This window comes from Xiphophorus couchianus, chromosome 6 (genome assembly GCF_001444195.1).
Source record: "Xiphophorus couchianus chromosome 6, X_couchianus-1.0, whole genome shotgun sequence".
In the NCBI taxonomy this organism is placed as follows: Eukaryota; Metazoa; Chordata; class Actinopteri; order Cyprinodontiformes; family Poeciliidae; genus Xiphophorus; species Xiphophorus couchianus.
The window spans coordinates 30,096,787-30,120,742 of record NC_040233.1 but is presented as its reverse complement, the minus strand read 5'-3'; the positions used below and the strand labels follow the sequence as shown (position 1 = coordinate 30,120,742).

The 23,956-nt window shown below is 42.9% G+C and overlaps 1 protein-coding gene across 8 annotated transcripts in view; it reads left to right on the top strand.

Annotated features, from left to right (window-relative positions):
• Window positions 1-246: 246 nt before the first annotated feature.
• The window catches only part of sox5 (SRY-box transcription factor 5), a 109,654-nt gene continuing 85,944 nt past the window's right edge, over window positions 247-23,956 (top strand). For 4 of the 8 annotated variants that reach the window (XM_028020793.1, XM_028020792.1, XM_028020791.1 and 1 more), the window contains exons 1-3: window positions 247-528; window positions 12,410-12,605; window positions 23,087-23,309. In XM_028020793.1, the coding sequence (XP_027876594.1) occupies window positions 452-528; window positions 12,410-12,605; window positions 23,087-23,309 (496 nt within the window). In that variant the 5' untranslated portion in view covers window positions 247-451. The remainder of the gene's footprint in view (window positions 529-12,409; window positions 12,606-23,086; window positions 23,310-23,956) is intronic. The other 4 variants (XM_028020795.1, XM_028020794.1, XM_028020790.1 and 1 more) reach the window with 1 other exon arrangement.

Genomic DNA, 23,956 nt, shown 5'->3' with positions numbered 1-23,956 from the left:
AAGTTTCTGTAAACTGTGTTCGGTTGGGGGGGAGGATGAAGGATGGACCTGAGGAAGGGGGCAGCACCGCTGTGCATTTGCGTTGATGGACTGACGAACCCTCTGGTCAGGTAGACCCTCCCTTTTGCTTACACACACTCTCTCTCTCTTTCCGTCTAGTCTGAGCGAGGGATACTCGGCTGCTGTCCCTTTAAGAGCTGAGCCCAGATCTCGCAGCTTACAGCGAGGGAGGGAGAAGAGGAGGGACAGAGGCACAGAGAAAGACGGAGAGGGAGGGTGTGAGGCTGGAAGTGTGTGAGCAGAGAGAGAGAGAGAGTGAAAGAGAGCGGGAGCAAGAGAGAGGGAGAGAGAGAAACAGCAGTGTGTGTGAGAGGTTGAAGGATCACTTCAATCCCGTCTTGTTTTTGGGGGAGACTAACCTTGTTCATCTGAAGCATTGTCGGACTGTTTTATGTTGTTGTTGTCGAGAGAGACGGACCCTTACTCCAGCATGCTCACTGAGCCTGAGCTACCTCAGGAGTGTAACAGGTACGTGACACGTCCTGCCGCTCACACACTTCCACACGCACACACAGATATATAAATATAAACACACACATTCACATGCAGATGACAGAAAGAAGAGCGGACCCGGGATTCAGAGAGGGAACGATTCAAAGACAAATAGACGTAAATGTGTAAAGTGTGTGAAAACAAGACTGGGTCGGCGTGTGCGTGAAGTAACTGTCTGAGGGGAGTTTGACTCTGACTGTGAGATGAAATGTTAAGACGGAGTTGATGATTCACTCCCTGTCCTTTTAGTTCAGATAACATATGCAAAGCTGGAGCAATATATGTCCGGGGATGTGTTTGTTTAAGCTTCGGTGACAGATGACTCCCACTCCCCCCTGTCCGCCTCCCTGGCGTCCCCCCTCACTCTTTTTCTGTCCGTCCTGAGTAAAACTTGCGCTCATTCAAATCTTCCACGGACAAAACTGCATAAAATAAAATAAATAAATAACCCGAACGAGCACAAGTCAGACAGACGAGGCGAGACGCGTCAGTCAGAATGTGCGATCATCTCCTCTCATCATCTCATCTCCGCTTCTCGCCACAACTTTATTTACTTCTGCTTCCCTGTCAGCGCTCATGCGTCTCCGTCTGTAGCAGCCGGGTATATTTAGGCACAATCAGACGCTCACAAGTGCATGGAAATGCTCATCTGAATCCGTTTTTCTTTTAAGTTTTACGGGTTTTTTAAAATTATTATTATTTTTCCAATCAGGATTTGCCTCATCTCATAAATGTATTTAATTTTTTTTTTTTTTTTTTTTTTTGTTGTTTTAATCCAAACTCAACGCATGAAACCAAACCCCTCCGTTAATCCCATTCTCAATCTGTACGCTCTTCTCGTTGTTATGTCTTATGCTAATATTAATCTCACTGTGCTCCTCTGTTGTTTGTGCAGGCCTGCCTTCATTTAGAGGTGTGAACCCTCTAACCTTGCACTGTCAACACAAGTGGCTTTCGCCCATGCAATAATGCTTGTTTGATCCTAATACCGCGAGAGGCAGATTATGCTCTAATACATTTTAATTCTAACTCACACATATCATAACATGGGTAACGCCGCTCTTTCCTCTCTGCTCTCCCTCCCTCCCTCTTTCTCGCTCTTGACTTTTATTCCATTCAACTCTCTGTTTTTGCACTGATGAAACTAATCTTTTGTTCTGAGATAAACTAGGGTCGGCGGTGTGGATTTCGGGGGGGATTTCCGTGGAGGCGAAATATTTAGAAGTGGCAAAAATGTGTTTTTAATAAACCGTTCAATCCTCGCAAAGTGGTCGAGGAGGAAAAGAGAGGGACAGATAACAGCTAGAAGGAATTAAACATTTAAAGGATTACACACAAAAAGCAGAATGTATGGAGATAAATGCAGGGATTACAATGACTTAAGAGGAGAGCGCTTAAAACTCTTGCTTTCCAGTAATGCACTCCATCACGGCGGCTCCGGCCGTGTTTCAGAGCCTCTGCATGTTCATATTTGGATGTGTGCACGCAAGACGGAAAGAGAGAGAGTGGGGGTATCTTCCACTGTACTCTTGTGTGTGTGCGTGTGCAGGCGTGTGTATGTGTGTGCGCTTCAGCCCCAAAGGTTTGCAATGATGCTCTCAGTTCATGTGCTACAGTAAGTGTCCGCATGCTTCTTCATCATGTTTCTTCATCATGCTTCTTCTTCTTCCTCTTCTGCTCCTTTGTAAGTTATTGAAAATGTTGTTAAAGTGTAGTTTGACAGTGTTTAAGAAATATTATCTTAGTTTGAAGAGTAGGAAGTTAACATTTTAATTCGTCAGATTAATTTTATACTATTTTCTGGCTTCACCTTTTAACTTTGAAGTGCTAAAAATTTAATTATTATTTTCTCTGATAGATATTTATAGTTTTCTGAATGTTCTGCTGTGTTACAGAACTTTAACGCACGGTTGAAATTAGTCAAATCTGCAAGCACAGCCTTGTGTCCTCGCACTAAAAACACACGAAGAGAAAGAAAAGGAGAATACCAAAGTGACCAAAACAGAGACAGAGGGAGAAAATAATAATCATGATAGAATAAAAATTTTTTAAAAACAAGCGAGATTTGAAATTGTAGCCGTAGGTGGAGGAGAGAGCGAGATGAAGGGGAAAAGAGATGATGTGGTCAAACTGACACATTCCTCACCAGCAGACATTTGAAGCAGGTTTTTACAGAAAAGTGAGAGTGCCAGAGATGAAGTGAAAAGAGGGGTGTGTGTGTGTGTGTGTGTGTTAGGGGGGGCGGCTATAAGAAGGAGAGGAAGAGGTCTCTGTCAGGGTGGTGTTAAGGCGGTGGTGGATTTTCACACCCCTCCATTTGTCCCCTCTCGGTTTATAGGTGTGTGTGTGTGTGTGTGTGTGTCAGCAGAGGACATGTCAACACTTTGAACGGTTTAAGCGGGACAACACTGGTATCCAGTCTGACATCAGAGCGCCGCTAAGAGCCCAGAGGAATTGTCTGGATTTCAGTGACACAAAAAGTCTCATTATTAGTAATTAAAATGTAGCCTCGGAGATGGAAGTTCATTTCATCGCCTCGCGTAAAGTGCTGTGACAGCTGCAGCTTTATTTGCCTTTCAGATTCGGATCCTAACCCAAATGGACAATTAGCAATTCATAAAGTAAGATGCATTGTTACATATGATTAAACGATATTAGCACGATTAGCAGTAAAATGCTGTAAGATCAAATAAAAAAACAAGGTGAAATTCTCTCAATTAGTGCTTTTTCCGGATGTCTTTGTGTGAAACTTCTAACTCTTCGAATTTTGTGTTGGCAAGTTAAGAGACACGTTCGTTTTCGAAGACGTTTCTGCAGCTGTTGATCACTCGTTTCTAATTTTGAGTGAGCAGTTCTGCTTCCAGCTTAAGTGTCGCTGTACTTCATGTAAAAGTGTGTGTGTGTGTGGGGGGGGGGGGGGGGGGGGGATTAAGGCAGTTTGAGTTGGAGGCAGTTTGAGTTGGGGCTTGTGGTGGGGGGAGAGAAGAAGAAGAAGACAGAGAATTTGTAAGAGTGGAGTAATTGAGCAGAATGTCCGTGCTCTGCAAACTAATTCACCGTTCTTCTCTTCTCTCCCCCTGTGGCCCTGTCTCAGCCCCTCCCACCTACCCACCACATCGGATTGGAGTCCATTGTCTAGGCCATATTGTCTGTCCCCAGAGAGCCTTGATAACCGTGTCTCCATCCGCGAAGCAATGAGGGGGGGGGGGCAGAAAAAAAGAAGGGAAAGACAGAAAAATACCAAAGGAGAATGCTAAAGTGCCCCGGCCCGGGTTGATCAGCTGACCCTCGGGGGGGGTTTCTGCACAGGCTGCGTTTGTTCTTCCCGTTGTGGTGGTTCTGGCTCAGAGAGGACAGGATGAAAGAAAGCGAGAGTGATGAGAAGAGCTTCAGTGTCAGAAGTGACCGGGAAGGAGAAGGAAAGTGCGTGTGTGTGTGTGTGTGAGTGCGGACAAAGGTGTCCCCCCTGCAACCTCTTACCCTCCAGGCTAACTAGAGTCGGGTCATATGACATGGGGGTCATCGGGTGGAGGTCAAATGTCAGCAGGGTGCATTCCAGTGTCAGCAGAGCAGAGAAACACCAACAGAGCCCACTCGATATGAGCTGGTCATCGGAGTCAGGATAGACTGAGACCCAAACGTGAAAATCTTATCGTTTTCTACCGTTTTAAAGTCCCGTTTATAGGACTAAGTTACCAAAGGATCTTTAGCTGTGTGTTCATTGCTGTCTCTCCCCCACCTGTTGCTGTGAGAAGGCTGTCTATATAGTAGTGCCTCAGGTCACCAAAAACACAACCAGTTGTGGTGCGTAAACTACAAAAAGCGACACCCCTAATTTCCCATCACTGTAACGCTGCTTTGCAGAAAGTGAATCATCTTAACAAGCAAATGTTTAAAACATTGTTTAACAGTAATCGATTGTACTAAAATGCTAGCAGCAGTTGGAATAATTTCTACTTTTCTACTTTAAAACAGATTAGATCTTCCTAATTTGTTGAAGTCATGTGTAAAGACCGTGAAAAGTAGGGTGGTGTTCTTAAAGGTCACCATGCATGGATGTTGCTTACACTTTCATTTCCACGCTCTCATCCTATTTGTTCATCCACCCTGCCTGGAGTGCAAGCAGTCACAGAAAAAAAATCCTCCATCTTTCCACAATCCACAATAGGAGACGGTGTCAGAATCTACAACGAAACCTCTGTCTCCCCAGGTAGCGAGGGGGGGAAAAGGCCGAGACAGTTCGGGGGCGAAGTGGGAGACTTTCAAAGCCAGATGGGAGTCTGTGGATGTGTGTGAGAGAATAAGCTTGCGTGTGTATGGGTCTGCTTTGCAAGGGCAGGCCAAGTCGCTGACAGTGAGACAAATGCCACGACTCCTTTATGGATTGCTTAACAAATGCGGCACAAACAGAGGCCCAGCTCAACAATGGTAAAAAACACTGTCCTCTCGCTCAATAAACATTATCCCTCTCGCGAAGCACCGGGGGATCCGACTCACCATCCGCCGGATGCACTTCTCCTCTCTCTTCCTCTCTCTCTTTGCTCCCCCATCGTTGTCTTTCTTGCCTCTTTTTTTTTTTTTCCTCTAAAGCAACACTCCAGTTTTTCCCACGAGCTGCTTAGGCTTTGAGAGCCAGACAGCAGCAGACTTTCTTCCCTTTCCCCTTGCTGTCCTTTCCTTACCGTCTGTTGTGATGTCCACTGACTCAGTGTTAAGGCATAAATATAACGTTGAAAGTATGAGGAAAGTATGAGGAGTGATGAGTAAAGCTTTGGGTGGATGAGCAAAGAAAAGAAAAGAGAGAGGATGGTTCTCCCAGAGGCCACATGAGTTGGCCTCCGTCTTCTGCTTTGCAAAACGCAGGACTTTTTTTTTTCTTTTTTCTTTTCCCCCTGCATGCATGCATTCATGTGTGTGTGATTAACAGCGGTGACATTAGGGTTGTGTGTTATTGCCTTTTGTGGTTAAGCTGGACAGGAAACACGGCTTGGGCTGCCGGCCGGCAATTTAGGGCACCACACAGAGGTCGCTTTGTGTTTGTGAGGCTGAGTGTGTGTCTGCGCCTCTGTGGGTGTGTCTGTGTGTGACCATGAGTGTTCTGCAGTACATTTTGTAGCTTTGACTTGCATCTCTAGCTGCGTTTCCATTGACCACGTAATTGCGCAAATTGGAATTATGAAAATAAATTTGCTTAATTGAAAGGCGCCAATTAAAAGAGCAACATATTTTTTCATATAAAAGTTGGTGTGCGAGGATGAGGTGGTTTCTCGACTGTATTGACGTTAGCGTATTCCATAAAATTGCAATGGAAATACATTTTTCCCATCAAACGAATCGTGTGATCACTACTGGCAGAAAAGACAAAGAAAACAACAGGATGATGATGGGGCATGTTTTTTTATTGACTTATTGCGTGAACAAACGTAATCACGTGTGATTTTAATTGTTTCTTGTTTAACCCTGCCACAGTCTTAGTGCGATTCTCAGGAAGAGCGCAGCAGATGTCACAGTCAGACAACGAGGAAGCGGCGGGCTGTCCTGTCAGACCGTCAGATCCCGAAACTGCATAGCAACAAAAAAAAAAAGACATTGTAAAAGCGTACACATGATCAGTGTGATCCGCCTGGACTGCGCAAAAAAAAGGGTAAAAAGCTTGCTGGGTCCAACGAACCTCGTCTCTTAGGACACCGCAATTGCAAAAATTGTGTTCCAAAAGTTCGAAGTCACAGAAAGAAAAAGGTTTTCACCTAATTTGAAAATATATGAGCTTTTCCTTTCCGCTACTCTTCCCACTATTTAAAGGGACAATCTATAAATAGCTATTAGGCAATATTCTTAAGAGTCTGCCTAGAGAGGGGGAAAAGTGAGACAGGAAAACAAGGGATGGAAAGAAGTTCTTACAAACAGCTGATTGTGTGAAGAGAGACCAAAGAGGAAGACAACGCCACAGAAGATGTGAGCGCAGTAAAGAAAATGTTAGGATAAGTTCAGCAGTGTGTAACAGAGAGAAGCAGGATGGAAAGAAATAGAGATTTGTTTCCGCTTTAAAGCTAAAAGAGGAAAAGAGAAGCGGAGGGAAGGAGAGGGGTGGGGGTGAAAATGACAGCAATAAAGCGAGTGATAGCTCGACACGCGGGGGGAAACATTTGTTTAAATTCCTGCCTGAGGTGTCATATGGATGTAAATGCTGCGGTTGGCTCCTAGAAGGCAAAAGGCACCCTGGGCCTATTTTTGATATCCACTTCCAATTTCCCTCAGAGAGCAATTTCAAAAGATGGCTCACATTTCCACCGATAGACCCACACCTGAGTGACAGTTCTTGGTACACAATAGATGTCTTCTTTAAAAAAAAAAAGAAGAAATAAGATATTTTTAAGCGCAGATCATAGATGGGATTGACGTTTTTTGCAGGCTAAAACAATGAGAGTTAATTTAAAAAGAAGCTGCTCACACACACACACACACACACACAAGTGCAACATACACACAAGGAATTCTCCAGAGGAGGCTCCCACGCTCCCTGAAAGCTTGTTCTGAGTAGAGGAGTTAACAAGAGCAGTTAGCACTATGATTATGTTAGCAGCCAGACACACTGAGCGAAACACAATGTGTGTGTGTGTGTGTGTGTGTGTGTGTGTGCGTGTGTGTGCGTGCGTGTGTGTGTGTGTGTGTGTGAGACAGAGAGAGGGAGACATTTCTGCAATGATTGCGTTGTCTTTTCCTTCCCCCTCATTGACGCTTAAACAAATCTTTGTCCCCGTTCTGCTTAATTCATTTAAAAAGTGCGTTTTTCTAGACATCTTTGCCTGTTCTCAGCCGCGTTTACATCTCTATGTGTTTTGTGCGTGTGTGTGTGTGCGTTGATTACAGTGCGCAGCGGCCAGGAGACGGTTAACCACCGCTGATGGCGATTACTCGGACCGTTAATGGACGTCCGTCGCTGTCCGATTAGTGACTTAGCGGCGGACGACATATGTGATATGAGAGGGACTTAGATGAGGAGCCACTAATCATCAAAAAGCCAAGGGGAAGTGGCGCTCTAATCTCAGCTTAGCGCTCTCACTGTGTGCACCGCTTCATGTGTGCGTGTGTGTATGCTGTAAGAGTTTGTTTTTTTTTGGGAGCATTTTTAGTGCTGGAAAAAAAACAAAACTATGCAAATATTCAGCAATTATAACCTGACCGACTATGCCGATTTATCAGCTTAATAAAGCAGCATCTCTTTTTTTTATATCTCAATAAATCCTCCCATCATGCTTTCTCTACAGGCCTCCATCAGTGTGACAGGCCTGCCAAACTTTAAATGAAGTAGCCGGCATAACCTGCACACCCGCTGTGCCCAATTGTGTAGTAATTCCACTTCAAAGGCAAATGAGGAGAGCTAGAGAAAGAGAGGTTGGGGTGGGGGGGGTTACAGCCAGAGAGGAGCTGTGAAAAACCTCAGCGTTCGTAGTCATCCACCTCTGAGGAAGTTGTGGTGGGTCTGGGGGGCCAAATGAGAGAAGAGGAGGAGAAAGAAAATCTTATGGCGTGAAACGTTGGGAGGGCGAAGTCATCCCCCCCAGTCCCGCTGTGGTCGTTCTGGTCCAGCATGTTGTATTAAAATACGTAACATAAGACAACTGTTTCTATTTGAAGCAAAAAAGAAATATTCCTTCTGCTACTCAACTATTATGACATATTGATTTCCAGTTCTAACAATGTTGTCTATTTTGACTTGAAAACAGAAGCTAAGCAGAAACATAGAACATATAAACACCCAATAAAATTTGTTGAAGTTTTTAGTCTTTGTGACAGATGTGCAGAGCATTATTCCTTTATGCCATTCAGCTCTTACTATAGTAACACTGAGACAAGTCAAAGGAAAGGTCTGAGTCTCCTTTCATATTAGCCATTCAGCACTACAGTGTGCCTTAGAACTATATGAGTGGAGCCTTATGTTAGTAACTTTCCCAACATAGTTTCACACACCAATGATCAAACAATAAGAATTTTCACACACCAAAACAAGAAATGTCTCCAATAATCCAAATTTATTTTGATTTTAAGCTACCCAAATGTGAAGTAGCCTTTCTTTAGCTAGCCTACCAGAAGTTTCTCGTCGCTCTGGCATTTTCTCAGACGTTTTCGCAGTTTTGAAAACTTTTCAAACCTTGGTATACTTTGGTAATAATAATTGACCAAATCCTAATTTCCATATATTGAATGTCATTTTTTTCCCTAATAGATGAATTTATCTGTCTTTTGAGGAAAGGCTAAGTGTCATAGCTTTTCTTTATGGAAGCTATCCAGAAAACTGAAGTAACTTCTGTACTTTCTCTGACTTCATATGAAAAGGACAGGAACTGTTTGCTATTTTGAAACTGTAACTTTTTAATCTTAAGGCTGGGAGCTGGTTCCTTCCTGGCTTGCATATATGCTTGTGTGTTTATTTTTTTGGGGGTTAATATTTAACTCTGGACTCCCAGTCCATTTGGATAAGCCAGAGGAGCTACTGTGGTTAAATGATGGATAGTAAAATTATAAAATCCAAATTAAAAGCCTCCCATGTTTGCGGGGAACTTTCTGGAGCAAAAGGTGCGTAACTCAAGGGAAAGGTCTGAGGATTCAGAGCTGACCTCAGGTCTGCGTGTCAGCTCCTGACCAGACAGAGGTGTATACAAGGGTACAAGGGGCCGTGTGTTTGTGTCTCGTACAAAAGGCCTTAGTGTGAGAGAGTGAAAGGAGGTAAAGTAAACAGGTAGTGATGAAGACAGACCAGCAGTGTTCAGGCCTCTGTTCTGTGTGAGCTCACACATGTGTGTGTGTGTGTGTGTGTGTGTGTGTGTGTCGGGGTGTGTGCGCGAGTGCCGCGTGGCTCAAAAGGCAGTTTGTACAGCTGGGTCTGCCGCTTGCATTGGACGGCGTGTGAAGCGCCACATAACACAGGCGCCAGCACAGGCGCTCTTTACAACCCAGGGATCATAACTGTTTTTGCAAGTCAGTTTCAGTTTTCGTGTCAATCAGATTTAGAGATAACGCCTTGATTGTCATCAAGACGAAACAAAAACTCCAGCGGCCATTTATGGCCACGCATTCTTTTTTTTTTTTTTGCTGAGCTAGGTGGAGCGTCCAGCATAGATAAAGAAATCTGCTGTTCCTGTTGATGTGTTTTCATGCTGTTCTTGTGCTTTTTCTTTCTGGACATACTGTCCTTTTTATGAGAGCAATCACTTCAAGTTCAGCGTTGTTTTATGTGGAAGGATGTGGAGTCCGGTGAATTATGTTACTAGAAGCAATAAAACAGCAGTTAATGAAAGAAACATTTTGATTTTGGCGTGCAAGTTTCTACACTGCAAAAACACAAACGCTTATCTAGAATTTTTGGTCTAGTTTACACTTGCACTTAAAATAAGATAAAACTGACTTGCATGTAACTTTTCAGCGACATAGAAACTTATTTTAAGTCATTATTCATTCATTAATATTGATTTATGCACTGGCAGATTATTTCACTTGTAACAAAACATTTTTTCCAATATGTAAGTGGAATAATCCGTCAGGGGAATTTTTAAATCAATATTAAGGAATTATTGACTCAGAACAAGTTCCTATATTTTGCTGAAAAGTTACGTGTGAGTTAGTTTTGTCTTACTTCAAGTTACTAAGATATTTGCACTAGAAACTAGACCAAAATTAGATTCTGTGTTTTTGCTGTGCATTGTCGAACACTTGTCTGATTAAAGCTGCTGCCCAGACTTTTTCTGTAAAGTCAATGAAGTCACTTCTGAAGTAGTTTAGCACTTATAGGGCCAACATGTCGCAGTGGTTCTACGTGTTGTAAAAGTTACATAATCATCAGAAATGCCAATGAAGACCAAACTCCAAGACCAAAGTAAACTTTTTTTAATTTTTAAAAAATAGTATTTTCTGAACTTGTATTGTGGAAATAAAGATTTCATTGCATAAGAAGTCCTGCTCGATGGATTAAGATCAAACTTTTAGCTGAAAGCTCACACTTTACATCATTTTGGACAAACCACTTTGGGGGAAACATGGTGATGGAAGCATCATGCTGTGGGGATCCTTCTCTCAAGCTGGAATAGAGAAGTTGATGAGAGTTAATTGGGAAGTTGATGGAGCTTCATCCAGGATAAATGTGGACGAAAATCTCACATTTTCCTCCGAGCAGCACAAGGGAATGGCCTAGTCAAAGCCCACAATGTACTACTTTTAGTCAATCTCATAAAATCCTAGTGAAACACATTCAGATTTGTAATCTGACCACATTTGAAAAAAGATTAAGGGCTATAAACATTTTTCCCCTGGACCTTTTTGTTCTTCGGGAACTTGACATTCTAGAAATATATATTTTAAAACAAGACTTATTGGGATATCCAAGACAAAGAAATAAAAATAAAAAAAACCCTAGGTGTTCTTTTTCCATCTATAAATATTGCACTTAAAATCCCCCCAGAATCACCTGCAAGTCATTAAATCACAAGTTTTTGGGGCTTTTTTTGCTATTTTACTTCAACTCCACCCTTCCCGAGGTGCGATAAAGTTCTGCGTCCAGCGAGCGGCTCTCGATGCTGTTTGCGTTTCCACCGTCGTGAGGTAAATAAGCGAGGAATTAGGAGCAGGGCTGCTCCGAGGAAGAATGCCAGATGTACAGTCCAGAGGAAATCCAATAGAGTCAAGAGTGTAATCAGTTTACTGGAGACAAGCGGGGAGCATGGGGGAAGAATTTGAGAGAGAAAGGCCGAGGAGGATGACAGAGCCAATTAGAGCGCGGCGCGGTATGAATGCAGGACAGAGACGTGTGCAGATGAGTGAAGAAACCAGCTTGTTATTTCAAAGGGAAATAAAGAATTAGAGGAGTTTGAGGGGTGAGCGCCTGTTGCTTATTGCTTGTTTTTTCTTTTCTTTTTCTTTTTTTTACCGCTTCGCAACACAATCAGTTTCCCAGAGTCCCTCCGTCCCCTGTCATGTGTTGGCTCTGCACCCCTGAGCGTTAGCAGCCTATTACCCAGGGTCATAGTCGCAGTGGCTTCAAGGCTGACAAGTGCATCTGAAAGCACTCAGGCGACGCTGAGAACCACATTAAATTCTATTATTGCCGCATAGTCACTTCATCCCTATTCAGCTGAAGTACAGGGAGGCAAATTTACCTTGCGAGAGACAGAGTTCATCTAATAGATGTGGCTTTATATCCTTTTCCCTCTTTTCAAGAGAACAAAGCCACGGTAACAAATGCAAACAGCAGGGCTGTCATGTTGCCAGCTATTTTTTCCTCCGGTTCCTCTATTGTCCGCACGTTTTCATAAATACATATTACTGTCACTGTACATTCTGCCCTCGCTCCATTTTTCTTTTCTTTTTTTCCCCCCCCCTCTCCTTCTCCTGTGTTTCTGCGTGAAAAGACCTATTGTCAAGACATGGTCATTTCCTTCACAATGCCCCGTGCAACATGGCTCCATTTTAGCAGTAATGGCCTTGTCCTTTTGGGGGAAGTGAATTCTGAATGGCCCCCGTGGTAAACACAGTGTAAGACCTCAGAGCAGGTTTGAAGGTCTGCCAGGCGGCTGGGGCGATCACAAGCCGACTGGAGGGGATTTATTGAAGAGGTTCGCTCAAAGAAACGCAGAAGAGCAAAACCTGGAGCATGTCGGAGCTGCGGAGATGAAAAAGGGCTTAAAAATTAATCTTTTACGACACCATTTGGGAGTTTATGAAAAGTACTTTTTTTTTCTTCTTTTTTTTTAATCGACAGGAACTTCCTCCATCTTACAAGCCGTATCCCCTTTTGAATATTGCTCACTCTTCCTCCCGTCTCTCCCTCCTCTCCCTCGTCTTTCTATCTCCTACTCTTTTCCAGGATGTCTTCCAAGCGACCAGCCTCTCCATATGGGGGGACAGATGGAGAGGTAACCATGGCAACCAGCAGACAGCGAGTGGAGGACGAGGAGAGCGAGGGACCGGGCGGTGTCATCCACCTCCCTCTGGCCTCCTACTGCGGAAAGGTGTCCCCTCACTCGCCCCCCAGCCGCCACTTGGATAGCCCCCCCAGCACGGTAAGGACACCTTCATGAGGGGTTTGGGGGGTTTGGGTCCTAACCCGCTTGCCGTCTTTTTGGGGAGGTAAAGCACACACCCATGGGAAGACGGAGAGGTTGAAAGGTGACGTAGGTGATACACCATCGTCCTTCTAATCAGCTGATCTCAACCTCTATTGGTGCTTGAGAGACGTTGGTGGAACCTAAACCCGAGAACACACCCTTACACACACACACACACATGGTGCTGGGGAAAAATGTCACCTTCTGTATTTAATAAGTGCTTCCTCAGTGAGCTGGAAGGACAAAAAGAAAACTGCATATAAACTTTACTGGAAAAATGTTTTCATTTGTGGATCCATTCAGCTAGAAATTAACTTCCCTGACCTTGCATGTTTGTCATCTCTTAAAATGACTCCTGAAAAGAAATCAATTTTTTGAGGGGGACATTTTCTATTTATTCATTTGCATATAATGGCCAAAGGATTAAGGATTTCAGAAACCTTTTTGGGATTTTGCTTACGACGGCCTCTACACATTTACTGCATAGCACCAACACCGGTGTTAGAGGAAAAAAATCAAAATAAACAGCGCATGCCCCTTTGATGGATGGAAACCTAAAAATGGAAGAATTGGACTTCCTCTGTTGGTAAACAGCAGCTTGTAGCTGGGAGCTGATTTCAATCAGAGCAGAAAGTTTCAGGCTACCATTTGGGACGCACTTTTAATGTTTGTGCTGCTTTGAGATAATTAGACGTAAAGTTGGGTAGCTGAACCCTGCACTAGCTTCGTTTCCATTGGCCATATACTGTAAGTGTGTAACTTGACACTTCAAAAATAATGGAAACACGGCAATTTTGAAAAAACTCTTTCAGATAAAATGTTTTGGTGGAAGGATAAGGTGTTTTTTTTTTGTCGTAGTCTGTTCATTTCACTTTTTTCACATTACACATGTCACATGATCAGAAACTCTCCACTGGCACAAACCACAAAGAAGTAGACAACAGGAAATAGTTGGAGGAGGATGGTGCAGCATGTTTTTTAATAACTTATCGCACGAACAAACTTATTCAAATGGGATTTTAATTGCGTTTTTTATTTAATGGAGGCACAGCAATTATAAAATTGTGTTTTTTTTAACATATATTAACAAAGTTTTGTGCACATTTCCAATGGAAAAGCTCCACCACTTGCACAAAATCAAAAAGACAAAATCAGCTTTTTCTGCTTCCAGTTTTACACCATAAAGAGTAAACACCAAAAAGAAAAGTATTCTGTGCACTATTTGAACTCTCTATTTTCCTTAAGAGCATGATTCAAAATAAAATAACTCCAAATAAAAGGTTAGATAACGTTATCGCAACTATTGTAATAAAATTCTTATATTGTGAGCAGTATGAAAATTATTTTTATTGGATCATGTTATTGATTTACTTTTATATTACAAGTTGTAAAGTTGTTATTAATTAGTACGGCTCTCTGCTGGGAGAGCCAGCTTGCATTCTGCTGCTTAACAGACATGTAGCTCATAACTTGATAACTGCAGTTTTAAAGCAGATTTATCCTAATAAAAGCGGCGAGTCATTCTCATTTAGACTGCTTGTCTTTCAATGTTTGTCATATGCAAATATTCCCAGAGAGCTTTGTTTATCTTGCAAGTAAAGATGTCATCTTTAGTGGTTTTGAGGGAGCAATTTCTCAGAAAGTTTGGTGCACATTGATTCAGGAAACCAGAACTTTCCTCATTGTGTAAAAGCAAAACAGGAACTGTGGCAGGCCGTTTTCTCGAGGGCATTGGATGGCACATGTATGATGATGATGATGATGATGATGCGTTCTACGTCCATTTTTTGTTATGATTCATGATATGTTTTGGTATCTGCTGCTGATATTACCCGACGTATTCCTGAGGAAGCAGCCACACTGTTCATGAACTTTCATATGATTCACTTTCCTATTATGTCAATTATGATCATTTTTGTCTGTCTGCATTTTGAGTTATTTACAGTTCCTGTTTTGAAAGAGTGATGACGTGATCTTTAAGCCAATTTAGAATACTGTAAATGCTGAAAACTGTGCATGTACCTTCTTGTGTGATTCACTGCACACCAACTTTTCCTCTGCTTGCCAAATGCAGGCCTTGTCACACGCACTCGGATAATGACCATCGACCTTTCCCCCCCATCCTGACAATAAACACTTGCACGCTGTAAAACAATAAACAGTGTTTAGGAGTTGTAATGGAAAGCTAATTCTGTAATTAGCCCTCTGATTAGGCTCTCGGGTCCCTCCCAGGCTCCATGGACTCTGCATGTGTGACAGGTGCTGACTGTAAACCAAAGTCCTGGCCTGGGGAGGAACACCGCGCACACACACACACACACACACACACACAATGGGTTATCTGTTGCTGTTGAGGACAGTGATTAGATTAATCCAGGTACATTTAGATTGAGTGTATACAAAATGGGTCTTATCGTTGTTATCTTCAGGTGATTGGAGAAGAAGATTCCTGAATATTCACATTCAGAGGGACACACAGCTGCTTCATTACTGGATGGCAGAGAGGAGGCGCTTGATGTGGAGCGTTGGGAATGGAGGGAAGTGTGGAGACTCGCGTGGGCTTATCCGACTGCCTGCTTATGTGTGTTAGGAATTTTTTTGAGCGAGAAAAGGAGGTTAACAGTGCCAATCCCTTCTCTGCTGACTGTCAGTGGATGGGAGTGAGGAGGAACTGAAAGCGAGAGGAGATTTACTATCCGGTGGAGGGGAGGGGGTGTCGATGGCACTCTTAAGAGATCAGGATGGGGGTCTCTTCCTCTCTGAAGCAGTTGTTGTAAGTGATGGGGGGGGGAGTAAATGGCTCATCCGCCGCTGGTTGACTTGGAAGTGAGGCAGCAGTGGGACAGTGGGGAGGGTGGAGGTGGGGGGTGAGATTACAGCTTTATCTTGTCATAGTGAATTAGCACGGTGCTGGAGATGCGCTCAGCTACACACTGACCTCTTCATTCCGCCTGCCTGTTTGCCTTTGGCTCCGACCGCTATACCCGCACGCACACACACTCACTACGGGATGTTTCACAAAACCTGATCGGTCTTGGATAATGCCATTTAAAATGCCGTTTTTTTCCCCCACGCAAACGTTGGACTTGATGGGAAATTGTGCTGCTCAGTGTGGTTTGCAACAGAATAAATGAGAAATGAGTTTCTATATTAAGCTAATACAGGGAGGAACTTTGCTTTTAAGACTTTTAGAACTATTTAAACCTTTTCATTTGGGCTCACTAAAGCCCAAATGAGATGCCAGAGAAAGTGAAAGCGTGAATGGAGTTTTCTCTGTTTTGAAGAACGGAATAACCCAGGACTGCCCCTTCCCCACCTGTTGCTTTGTGCTGCTGTTTAGCCAGTTTAGCAAATGCCAAACCAAATAATGATGAAATAGTGGGTTGAAAACCACTGACACTTGTTCAAATGGGCCATTCAGTCTGATGCAGTGACTTTGTCTGGTGTCATGGAGCATAGCTTAGCACGTTAGCCTCTCCCCCACCTGTAGTTATGTACTGCTGGTGAGCTGGCTAACAGGCTAATAGATTTTTTTTTTTTTTTTTGCTCTTCTACAAGAAAGGCAAACACAGTTAGAAGTTGCAAACCAAAGGAGCACCACCTATCCCTTAAATTACGGCACTGCTGTCTTAAAATATACAGTTTAGGAAGCCAGGACCCATATCTGTTAAAATCACTCAATTCTGCTCACTTAGTTACACTTTTCTCTCACTTAAGGTGGCTTTTTAAAAATAATAGCCATCCCAAAACCCTGGGAGTTGGTCCTATATATGATTTTATGCATTAAATATTTGTACAAATACCTCACAAACATAGTATTTTACTTAAAGTTATCACTCCGTCAAAATATCTTACTTGCCTTTGCTTATAATCCAGCTTAGGTGCAAAAAAAAAACAGGTAGACTCTGATTACTGGGCACAACCAATCAGCGTTGTGCTCAGATATAACGCAACTGTCCAGATAAAGACAAAAGAGACCCATTTCAGAGAAGCCTGTTTAAAAGTAACTATTGTAGCACCACAATAAGTCCCGGGGGCAGCTGCAGATGTGAGGTTTTGACATCTTGTTCCTTTGCCTCCTTTCTTTTCATTCCTTTCATGTTTGTTTGCAAATCCTCGCCAAAAAAAAAAAAATTTGTTTTCACATCAGGCAGAGGCGAGCATCTTCTTTCATAGACGTGCTAATGGATGAACACAAATTATTTAATTAACAGCCGAGACGCCCGCTTACACCGCGGAGAACTATACCGATCTTTCATCAAGCATTATTTCTCATTCAAGCGCTCCCTTTCCTCTCCTGTTTTTCTCTCTCTTCTTCTATCATTTCAATGTGTGATTACATGTGTGTGCGTGCGCGGGCGTGTTCATGTGAGTATGACAGATTTTACACAGCCATTGAGCAGTCTTGAGACACAGTGGTCACACTTAATTTCTCATGCCAGTGATGCACTAATGAATCAACACACGCTTGCCTGTCAACAGCGAGGGGTCGCCGTAAAATATACTGGTGCAGATTTTAGCTAAAACAGCTATTTAAAAACACAGCAAAAAAAAACAGCTGCAGTGTCTGATATAGATACTAGGCATTGGGAAGAATTTAAAATGTAAGATTATTGCTTCTTTAAAGGGCTTAATTGTATTTTAATTGTATTAAAATATGATTTAAAGCTGCCAGAAGTAAAGTAATGTGTGTTTAGTGGTTTGTCCCAGGCTGAGGGTCTCCAGGGTCGGTGTCTGCGTTTAGCCATGGCATGTAAAGGGATTTGCTGCAAGTGTGTGTGTGTGTTAGCAGGGTTTTTGAGTTTTGTTAAGTAGTCTATCGGGGAGATTGGCAGCCTTGGCGTGGACCTGAGTCTCACCCCCCTGAAGGGAGCGATCAGTGACATCCTCAGTGTGTGTATGTGTGTGTTTTAGACGAGCAGCTGTTTCCAGCTCTTCCTACTTGCCACATTGTCCATGCCTTGATCCGCAGCGACGCGCCAAGCATTAAATGTTTTTTCACGCGTACACCTTTCACAGCCTGAGACATGTCAGGCTGGGGGTTCCAAAAAAAAGAGAAAAAAATTATAAAAAAAGAAAAGAGAGAGAGTCAGGCAACAGAGAAAAAGGAGGAAGGGTAGCAAACCAAGGGAGTTTTAAAAAATAAATAACAGCAGCATATGTGCTGGCTGCTGGGGAAAAATAGCATTTAGATTTTTTTTTTTTTTTGCTTCCTGTATTTTTTATTTTTTTTTGGCAAGAGTAAAGTGTTTTTCAACCAACCTCCCCTCACAGATGAGCTTAAGAAGACAAAAGTTGTTTAATTCGGTTCCATTGCAGAGGCAGTAAAAGGATAAAGAGAGTGAGGCGCAATTTTTACTTTGTTCCAGTCATTTGGAAGAGAATTGACATCTGCAAACTAAAGGCAGAACCGCCCACACTACCAGCCTGCCTCATCCAGTGCATATAAATACATATATGCACACACACACGCACACACACCTACAGGCTATGTGCACTGCCAGTGTCACACATATAGCAAAATAAATGGGTAAAAAAAAAGGGCTGCTCGTACACATGCACTGAGCAGAGGGCATGAACATTTACAGTGCTCCAAATTTCCGTTTCTACTCATGAATAAATGCATGTTGATGAGAAAAGTTTTTCAACCCGCGTTACAGCAGGAGGAGAGCTGAGTGACACCCATTTACATCATAAAATCTCTCTTTTTAAAAAAAATGTTTTTAAATATGATGCCTCTGTTTGGTCTGCGCGCGCGGCGCGTGGATTATGCGCTCGGAGGTTGATTGGGAAAGAAGCATAAGCATGTTAAGATGCCTGCAGGATCAGGCTGTCTGTCGGAGCCGGAGCCCCCGATGCAGCGGCTCCCCTGCTAATTCCGTTTGATCGGGAAATGACCTTTATTGTTGGACGCTGCCAGATGACATCTCCCTGGCAGCTTCTCGACAGCAACCTACCCACTTCCCCTCTATCCCCGTCTCCCTTCCATATTCTTGTTCTGTTTGTTTTGTTTGCACTACATCTTTCTCGAAAGAAAGAGTGCGGCTCTTTTAAGTAGGCACTGGATTAGATAAATGGGATGTGACAGGTGTGACCGTTGCCTTCAAGACGCCTGCTCTCTGTCTCCCTGTATCTCTCTCTTTCAACTTGCTCCTCTTCCATTTCCTCTAATAACACCGCTTCTCTCTCTCTCTCTGTCTTTCTTGTCTTTGGATGTTGCGCCCTCCTCGACTTTTCATGCTTGCGCACCTTCTCTGCCTTCAGTTTTGTTGCATTTGCATGTCGTGCCGCTGCTTCTGATCCAACTCATAATCCCGAAGAAATCCGCTTTTTTAAGCCTGAGATGTCCTAATCGGGACTATAGCGGAGAAATGGAAGCAGCGCAGATAGTCGGGAGCAGCCGCTTGGTCAGGTGGTTGGAGGGGAAAGAGGAAGGTCTTTGAGGGCTTTAAGATCACAAGACTCTGCTGCAGTGTTAATGGCCAAGCAGAAGTTCACTCAAGCCTCATCTTTTTCCTCATATTTGGAGAACCGTGAAAAACTTTACAGTGCAACACTAATTTGGGACAAATTCCTTCTGTTTCGACACTTAAATGTTTCCAACTATTAAACAGAGGAAGTTGTAAAATGATTATTTCATTTGTTAAAAGTTGAAACCCAACCCAGACCTCGTCCCCCTAAACTTAATACCAACTGCCACACTTCTTCAATCAGTCTTGACTTTAACTAGGCCACTCCAAATCCTTCACGCAGCTCTAATTTGAACCATTTAGAGGTGCCTCTTCTCCCGTGCTTTGGATCACTGTTGTTTGAGGAAACCTCTCTTAGTAATTGTTGAATCATAAACATTGACCTTAAGTGCAGGAAGCGAGGCCTGCAGTGCAAAGAGCTGGGTTCCTCTTTGACCTCCCAGATGAGCAGTGGAGGCTCCTCTGGCGCAACTGTGGTAGGCTGGACTCTATTATTGCGTTACTGCATGATCTCATGCTGAAACACTTGGAGAAACAGTAGAGTTATTCAGTGAGGAAAACAATCCCATGTTCATGCAAATATCAGCACACTTCCTGTGAATACTGTACAATCACATCTTTCCATTAGTACAGCATGTAGTCTTCTGTAGGTTCACAGAGAGACAGATTTGACTATTTCTCAGAGTCTACCGGTTTTCTAGAAGACTTAAGACTGAATATACATGGAAATGTCAATGTTTTGGAGTGAATGTATTGTGAAATCTATCATGGTCCTCATCAGTGTTAGAAGAGAAAAACTCCTGCAGCATTAAACATAATCCCACCTGCTCAATCAATGGGATGAGAAACGTCTTCACCTTTTCCTTTGTTTTATACTAAACTCCCCTGAAGGGGTTTAGTAAACTCTGCTCAAACTGAGTTTATTCTCGCATGGCATACAGTTGATCACAATCCTCATGTCTGCATTTGTAGAGGAAGAGAAACAGAAAGTGTAATTTTGTTGGCATCATTTCCAAAACAACCTGTTGGCAACTAGATGGCATCTTGTGGTTATTATGGAGACCTGATGTCGCTACATTCAACAGTTCTGGAACAGAGAGGTTTTTTTCACAATTTTTTTTTTATATACCTTGATCAGAGATCATAACACTCAAAAATAAGTAAGTAAATAAATAAAATTGTAAAACAATAAAAAATGCTTCCATTGGATTTTTTTTTTTAAACATAATTATCAATGGTATGAGTGATAATTTCATCCTTGGAGATTTTTCCTTCAATTTTTCAAATAAAAGTAGAATTTAAAAAAACCAAAAGAATATTGATGCTGCAATAAAAATTTTGATCTTATACAACTTTCGAATCCTTATAGCCGCGGTCGCAGCTCGTTTGTCTGCGGCGGTGCTATGTGCAAGAGCGTCTAGGAGCGGATGGGTGAATTATTGAGAGTGCTGACTTATTCAGAGTGTGGAAACACAACGAGCCGAAGTGAGAGAGTCAGTGAGGTGTGGAAAATGCCAAGTGATAATGCTCTTCTGGACCTCTCGTATGGAGCTGGGCCACGAACAATGAAAGCATTGTCAATATTGAAAGCCACCAAGAAAAGAAAAAAAAATACTTATTTTCTTCTTTTGTTTTTTTGTTTATTTTTAAATCAGATCTCTTACATAAGTATTTTTCTATTAAGAAACAGAAGAGAACAAAATCTAACGTTTGCGGCCCGGATGGCCTCATATTTGACTGTGATCCACCTGCACTCGAGGAGTTAATGTTTAGTTAATACACCAAGTGACTTTTAATATAGCTGGAATTCCTGTGCACACAAACAAACAGAGGTCCTAAGCAGTACATGTGTGCTGCCGTCTCAGGTGGCATGCCCTATACTGTAGATAGATTAGCCAAAGATTAACCCTGTGGACCATTGACCCTCGTGCTCACAAAGAGCTGAGCTGACAGACTGACTCATTTGTTGTTGGAATGCCACAGCACACCTTCGCGTATCAGAGTTCAAGAGGAAGAATGCCAGCGTGAGTGCGTTTTCCGCGTCTCCGGCATACGGCGAGAAAATCGCCACACCGTTCCGTCGGTTGCGTGCGTTTGATGGCGACCTCCCTCACGGTGTCGCCGTTAATTGGCCTGAGCCGGCTGTAAGTCCATAATGCCGGCTGTAGAAACAAACACAGGTTTTACCGGGCCAAAGATTAGCCTGCTAAAAGTTACTTACTGCAGCCTTCACCTGCCGCCGTTTGGCAAAACGGTTCACGCCACCTTAACTCTGTGTGGCTGCACAGCTCGGCAAGACGTAGCCACAAACCTCCAATGTGATGTTCGTAAGGATTAAATGAGATACGATAAAACAAACTACAATAACAGATTTGGTGCAAGAAACGATAATATTGTTGTTTTGAGACCATTTTCAAGTAATGTATTGACTATGGCGTAATAATGCAAGTTTGCCCTCAAGGAGACCAATAAACTTAATTTTGTAAAGAACTCTTAACACTGGAACTGGAAGACATCTTAATTATCCAAAATAAAACACAACAATTGATAAGAGTAGAAAAAGTTATTGCCACCACCATGTTTCACAAGGGGGAGTGGTATGTTCAGGGAAACCCACAGTGTTTATCTTTATCACACAAAAGGTTTTTATTACATGCTGGGTTCCCGTAGTTCAGAGTGATGTCAGAACACCAAAGGCCCACCATGTTGTTTGGCTGTTTTACAGCTTCTATTTATTTGGATTTCGAGTTCAGGGGATCGGTCAAAATAAATCAGATACCAAATTTCGTATGAAAAAATCTGATTTTATTTGTAAGGCATATAGTTTTATCATTTAACTTCCTCCCTGACCTGTCTGCTGTGTGCCTTGGTGTTCATGATGTTGTTTGTTCACTAATGTTCTCTAACAAACCTCGAAAGCCTCCATAGAAAAGTTGGATAAGCTACACACAAATGGAGTTTAAGAATTATGTGACTTCTGAAGGCAGCTGGTTTATTTTTGTGTATTTGGAGTAAAAATGTATTTGGAAAATACCTTTCCTTCCCCCCTTCCACTTTAAAATCTATTTACAATTTAGCATAATTTTGTGTTGGTCTACTGCATAAAACCCAATAAATTCTGGTAATGCTTGAACAGTTTGAAAAATATGAAAAGCCACTAGGTACTCACTTAACTTTAAAACACAAAGTTTTATATGAAGGGAATATAATCAACTATTTGGCTACAAGCTGCACAGATGCTCATTCAAAAACAAGCCTTTGTGAATTTCAAGAGGTTACCGCACTTTCAACGTGAAAGAAACACCGAAGGATAATTAGTCCTGGTGAAAAGTTGGATAAAGGCACAGAGCGTTTACTTTTGCCGGCACTGTGTACATAAAAGTTGTTGTTTTTCATGGAAATGACTTGACACCTCTCCAGCGTTTTGTTCTTTCAAAAGGAACGCGTTGTTTGCCGTTTTCTCTGTTTGCCTGAGATGCACCCTCAGCACTCGCTATGATGAATCTTAGGGACAAAAAAACTACAGCAGCTCTGAAAGTCGGGCGTGCGATTTGGAGCGGTGGCGCTGGACGTCCCTCAAACGCGAAGGCTTTGTGATTAAGAGTTAGCGTTGACACTTTAGAGTGAACCGAGTGTCTCGCTGTCTTTTCATGTGTTCGCTCTGTCAACTACCTCCAAGTCAGTCAAATGCAGATTCCAGTGGATGCTAGAGAGACGGAAGAAGTGCGCCCTAACTTGAGATAACTGGCTGGGGATGAAAGTTGCTTCATTGGGTTGTAAGAACAGGAGATGGGGGTGGAGGGAAGAATAAAGAGTTGGAAAGAAGGACGGAGATAATGAGTTGGTCTGTGCCAGCTCCTCTTCAATCTCTTTACTCCATCTACAGTTGCATTATGTCTTCGAGTTTGGGTGATTTTTCAACTAATAAAATGTCATCCGTCTTTCTTGACCCTCTCCGCCCTGCAGGAGCACGATGGCATCAAGGGGAGCTCTCTGAGTCCTTACCCACAGCACAACGCTACCTCACCAGGCAAAGAGGAGGGTGGAGGCGGGGGGAGACCCTGCAGTGACGGCGGCTCGGCAACCGGCACCCTGGGGACCCCCGAGAGACGCAAGGGCAGCCTGGCGGACGTCGTGGACACGCTGAAGCAACGCAAGATGGAGGAACTGATCAAAAACGAGCCAGAAGGTCAGTGACGGAAGCTCAGATGTTTCGGTTTCTCCAGCTTGTCTGTTCTCTCTGTCTTTCTTTCTTTCTTTCATTCATTTCATTCGCCGTACCTTCTCCGTGCCTGTTCCTCTTCTGTTCTGCGCTGAACCCACTCATGTTCAGACAAGAGGAGAGCCTTTGTTTACCCAGAACGCAAACAGACAGCTTCAGCTGCTTGGGCCTATTGTCCGCCACGCTTTGCATATTTATCACAACCTGACAAGTAAGATGTGCACTCGGATGCATGTGTTCAAGTGTGAATGTTGGCCGCTTGAAAAAGTGTTAGCAACTCTCCAAATGTTTGCTGCTTTAAAATCCGGAGACAGACTCATCTCAGTAACAAAAACACCTCACCACCTTTTGGATGATGCATTTTAAGCACTCAGATAAAGATTTCTTACTGTTCAGAAGGCAGAACCAAAGATCTGGCAGGGCCCTACAGAGCTTTGCACCACTAGCCTCTGCATTTTTATTCCCAAGCAGAGCCTTAGGCTACTAGTTGGAGTCATGCAAAGAGATAAATTTAGCCCATGGCTAATGCTCATTTATATTGAGTGGATAAATGGTGTCAAATTCCCTGGAATGCATGCTACAATCAGAATGTGATATAAATCTCAGCAATGGTG